Source organism: Lynx rufus, unplaced genomic scaffold (genome assembly GCF_022079265.1).
Source record: "Lynx rufus isolate CCGP_SWC_20201006 ecotype Redwood Valley unplaced genomic scaffold, mLynRuf1.p SCAF_5, whole genome shotgun sequence".
Lineage (NCBI taxonomy): Eukaryota > Metazoa > Chordata > Mammalia > Carnivora > Felidae > Lynx > Lynx rufus.
In genome coordinates this window covers 78548317-78553644 of record NW_025814867.1, presented here as the reverse complement: position 1 = coordinate 78553644, position 5328 = coordinate 78548317, and the positions used below count along the sequence as shown (strand labels likewise).

At 47.8% G+C, this 5328-nt stretch overlaps 1 protein-coding gene across 1 annotated transcript; it reads right to left on the bottom strand.

The window, feature by feature from the left end:
• Positions 1-1582: 1582 nt before the first annotated feature.
• RTP4 (receptor transporter protein 4) lies at positions 1583-3932 on the bottom strand. The gene is made up of 2 exons (XM_047099997.1): positions 3717-3932; positions 1583-2791 (listed from the first exon to the last, which is right to left on the bottom strand). Exons 1-2 carry the CDS (start codon positions 3896-3898, stop codon positions 1777-1779), a joined length of 1197 nt encoding a protein of 398 aa, XP_046955953.1. The 5' UTR covers positions 3899-3932; the 3' UTR covers positions 1583-1776.
• Between the last annotated feature and the right edge of the window lie 1396 nt (positions 3933-5328).

The following is a 5328-nucleotide window of genomic DNA, read 5'->3' as shown; positions in this document are numbered from 1 at the left end:
CCAAGTCCCTGAGTCCAGAGTCCCTCTAAGTCAATGTCTTCAGAGAATAAACCTGGAGTCAGTTAAGAGTGGTGACTGGGCTGCAGAGGGCTGGAGGAAAGAAACGTGCTGTAAACGCCTTCGGCCAATCCCCCTGCTTCCACGTCCCCAGCAGCTTCCTTCAGCGCGGCTGTGGCCTCCGGTTTTGAACTTTTCTGAAATTGTGCCGCATGAATTGCTTTGCGCCTCAGTTTTCCCTCACCTGATTTCTATTCCGGATCTCCCTACTCTGCCAAGTCAGTGACCTATCACTGGTCCCTCGGTTTGCTGGCTTCTACCCATTCTCTTTACCCTTGTGTGCTGATGCCTTACCCCCCCCCCCCACCGCCCCCTTTCGCTGTCACTCAGTAAGATTTCAAGAAAGCTCAGAGGGAAATGCACGTGTTCAATCTACCATGTTTCACTGGAAGACATTAGCCTGTTTTATAGATGGGGAAACTGAGGCCCAGGTTTCAGGATTGGCAAGCTCTTCCGTGCTTCCTCATCCAGTGCTGGAAGAAGGGAGAGAACAGGATAGCTCCAGGGGTCACCAGATCAAAGGGAGTCTCTTCTGGACGGGGGCATTTGGATAGATTTAAGTAGGGGAGGAAGAAGAACAAGAGGGGATCGGCCTATGGATATTTCTAATCTACAAAATGCTCTTTTTATTGTTTCAACGGAAGCATACCTAAAACATAATTGCCTGATCCTTGGAGTGATCTTGATAGCTGTATTACTTTCCTATTACAGCTATAACAAATGACCACAAATGTAGTGACTTAAAGCAACGCAAATTTATTATCATAGACTTCTGGAGGTCCAAAGTCTAAAATCAGTCTCACCGGGCTGAAGTCGTGCATCTGCAGAGCTGGTTCCCTCTGGAAGCTCTGGGGGAACATCTGTTCCTTTGTCTTTATGAGCTTCTAGAGCTGCCTGCGTTCCTTGGCTCATGGCTACTTCCTCCATCTTCAAAGCCCATCACTGCAAGCTCTCCTGCCATCGTTAAATCTCTTTTTTTCTCACTTTGACATTCTTGCCTCCCTTCTGTAAGGACCATTGTGATTACGTTGGGCCCATGCAGATAATGCAGGATAAGCGCCTCATCTCAAGATCTTTAAAAAAAAATTTTTTTTTCTAATGTTTATTTATGTTTCAGAGAGACAGAGACAGAATGCGAGGGGGTTAGGGGCAGAGAGAGAGGGAGACACAGAATCCGAAGCGGGCTCCGGGCTCCGAGCTGTCAGCACAGAGCCCGACGCGGGGCTGGAACTCACGAGCTGTGAGATCATGACCTGAGCCGAAGTCGGACGCTCAACCGGCTGAGCCACCCAGGCGCCCCTCAAGATCTTTAAAGTAATCACACCTGCAAAGTCCATTTTGCCTGTGGCATATGCACACGTTCTGGGAACTAGGACACGGATAAGTTTGGGGGGTCATTATTCTGCCTACCACAATAACTTTCTGATAACACTCATGACCCTCAGTTCTTGTCAAGATGTGGCGTCTATCGATATCTATAGATACCGATAAATGAATGAGTGGATGAATGAATGAAGAGCTTTAGTGAGTCATCAAATATTTATTATTGGGTCCATTATCTGCTAGGTTATGTTTTAGACTATCTGCTAGGGAGATCTAGGAAACTAGTGTTTATTCTTACAAACTTGACCCTGCACGGTCTGAAAGCATGTTCTGTGTCGTACTAAAATGGCAACCAGTTCATTGATTACCGTGGAACTGAGACAAAAGAAGACAAGCTTATCGCCATCTTCCTTCTTCTAACCATTTGGCTATGAAAACGACAATGATACAAATACCGCAGAGAAAGTAGAACAGGTTCAATCTCTCCTCATCAACGAAGTAATCTTGTTGCACTAACGGAGCGTATATGGGATAGCTGTTTGGAACATTTCTGGGTGAACTTCTCCAGGCAGCTTGAGTTCCACTGGAGGCCGAAAACCCGTGTGTAGCCACGGAGTCTGTCCACGTGAGCTGTAGGTTTGACCTAGAGGGGACTGTTCTCCCTGTAGTCTGAGTGTCTGACCCTGATGTAGCCTTTGGGATTGCCCTCAACGTGGTCTTTGGGTCTGTCCCCCGTGTGGCCTGCACACCTGCCCCTTGTGTGGCTTGTGAGCATGCTTGCTGTGTGGACTGTTGTCCTACCCTCCTGACAACCTCAGAGTATGTCCTGCAGGGGGCCTCTGGTGCTGTCCCCCGTGTGGATTGTAAATTTCCCTGTGCAGCCTGCCTGTCAGTCCTTGGGATGGGCTGCCTGCTGGTCTCCCCTTTGGGCTCAGCAGTGGTGTGGCTGGGCCCTGATGCCTTATAGACATAATAATACCCATTCCATTGGCTTTGGCTGAACACATCACCAGTGGGAGATGAGGAACCAGTGGGAGAGAATGGGGATACTGATGGCTCCGTCGTGTTGTTTCGCAATCTCAGTAAGCAGAAGCCCAGAGAGCAACCTTCACAATTGTTCGTGTCATGGGACCCATCCAAAGGCACCTCCCGAATGATCGGTAGCTCTGAAACCTTCTTAAAGTCATAGAATTTCTTCAGAATACGCAGCACCACGTTTTTCAGAATCCTCATGGTACTCTCTGGGGAGAACTCAGGGTTCTCAAATCGAGACCAGGAACACTTCTTGCACCTCTGAGCAAAGAGGCGCATAATCACCTGACCCTGGGATTTGTGGGACTCCAGGTGCATGTGACATAGGATATGCACTTGAGCAGAAGCCCAACTCCGCTGGCATGAGGAACACTGGAACCTGCAGATAAAAGGAACAAGGCCGTGTGCCTTCAGGTGATTGCTGACCCGAAGCAGGTTGGCCTGCCTGGCCTCAGTCTCTGAGATCTCTTCCAGTTTGAAAAAGTCCATATGATATTGACACATTGCCAAATAAGAATGAGAGGGGTGGGCGCCAGGACGGCTTAGCCAGTTAAGTGTCCAACTCTTGATTTTGGCTCAGGTCATGATCTCACAGTTCGTGGGTTCAAGCCCCCGTCAGGCTCCGCGCTAACAACTCAGGGCCTGCTTGGGGTTCTCTCTCTCTCTCTCTCTCTCTCTCAGAATGAATGAATAAACATTAAAAAAAAAAAAAAGGATGAAAGGGATTGTGTTTTTAACAAAGCTTTTTCCTGTGAGCCACCACAGCTTCTATCCTATGTGGCCCCACGTTTGCCTCTTTGCTAGTAAAATATCTCCGGGTGTCTCACGGGGAGGGGTCCTTCTGCCCCCTGCCAGTGAGATTTAAAAAATTTTTTGTAATATTTATTCGTTTTTTGAGAGAGATGGAAAGAGAGAAACAGAGCGCAAGTGCGGGAGGGGCAGAGAGAGAGGGAGACACAGAATCCGAAGCGGGCTCCAGGCTCCAGAGCCTGACGAGGGGCTCAAACTCACAAACCGTGAGATCGTGACCTAAGCCAAAGTTGGATGCTTAACTGAGCCACCCGGGGAACCCTAGCATCCCATTTGTGGTTTCCACTCAGGTTAAGGGAGGAAGCCTAGTAAAAGAAGAAACTTCCTGCGTTAAACAAAATGGAGGCATTTACATACTAAAGAACACTGTGCAAAGGGAGATCCTGGTGACCCTTGTTCCTTTAACATGCTCTGGAAGGAACCCAAGGATGCTGCTGAGGCTAAGCTGGCCTCTTCGTCCAAGAATGCCCACTGAAAGGCAAACTCTCACTCACCTGCCGAATCCTTTCAGCTCGTATTGCTTCCACCCTTCTGCAAGGCAGTTTGGATCGAGATTCTTATCCAGCTTCAGGGTCCATCTGGCCCGGGGTTTCTCCTGCTGCATCAGTTCTTGAAATATCTGCTCCCATGTCCCAACATCTAAAACCGTTTTCTTCTCCTGAGGCTGGGGAGCCATGCCTGGTGAGTAACTCAGTTTTATTTGGCAACTTGCAAGAGGGGAAAGAGAAAAAAAAAAAAAAAAACATCAGTTTCAGTTTCTCTGTCAGGAACACACGTCAGCTATTTTCTTAGGTTTCGTTTTAGACTGAGTACACAGAACAGGTCTTTGTTCAGAAGACAGAGGGCAGCAGAGTTTTGCTAGTTTGTGAACAGAACTCTCTAAGAGATATCTGAATACAGAGCTCTGTTCTAGATTCTGGGGGCATTTGTAAGTTACCTAAGTATTTTAATTTTCTCTTATTTTTACACGAGGCCAAGCACTTTGCTCGGCTCTGGGATAAATACCACTGACTAAGAAAGCAGCTTCTACCCCCGCAGATGCTCACATTCTCACGCAGACATGGGAAGGTAGTGTGGGAGCGTGTGGTCAATGTTGGTCTCATGCACCCAGTAACTCTGGAGCTCAAACTCAAATGGGAGAGATAAGACAAGCAGGACCTCATGTCCTTGGAAGCCCCACTAGGGTTACTGTGTCCCAAATGGGATCAGTCTAAGCCTTCTCTGGCTTTCTAGATTTTAACATGTTCCCCTTCTTCCCTCCCAGCCTAGGGGCACCTGGATGACTCAGTCAGTTAGGGAACCAACTCTTGATGTCAGCTCAGGTCATGATAGCACAGTTCATGGGCTCGAGCACCCTGTCAGCCGCTGTGCTGACAGCACGGAGCTTCCTTGGGATTCTCGGTCTTCCTCTCTCCCTTTGCCCCTCCCCCTTGCTCTCACCCTCACTCCCTCTCTCAAAATAAATAAATAAACTTAAAAAAAAAAAAAAAAAGCCTGGAAAGCCCTTAAGCATCAACTTTTTCTCTTTATGGCAGTCATCCACTTGATAATTTATTTCTGTAGTTACTCGAGCTTGGGGGTAGAAGGGGCTGGAAGGATTTGGTTTGATCAAAGGAGAGAAACAAGAAACTAGAAATGTAGTCCCTGATGTAACAATAATTTTACTTCGATTTTAAGCATCTCTTCGACTCCCAGAAACTCTATAGGTATATGCAGAACAGATAACAGAAAATTTTGAAGGAATAATCTGGGGAATAATGAGGCTGGATGACCCCTAAGCTAAGTCCATATCTCCTGCTTTGGGGATTCAGAATAAGGAGAAATGAGTACTAGAATTGGGGTCCCTGCTTGTGGGTGACACCAGGCATATCTTTACCCCCTGGACCCCAGGATCACTTGTTGAATGAGTGGCAGAGTGGAAGACTTACATTTCTCTGAGGCCACACTGAATCCCAGGAAAGTGTGGGCTTGTCTAAAGGAGGGGTTGAGGGACATCTGGGTGGCTCAGTCAGTTGAGTATCCGACTCTTGATTTCGGCTCAGGTCATGATCCCAGGGTTGTGGGTTTGAGCCCCACATCAGTCTCTGCACTGAGCATGGAGATTGC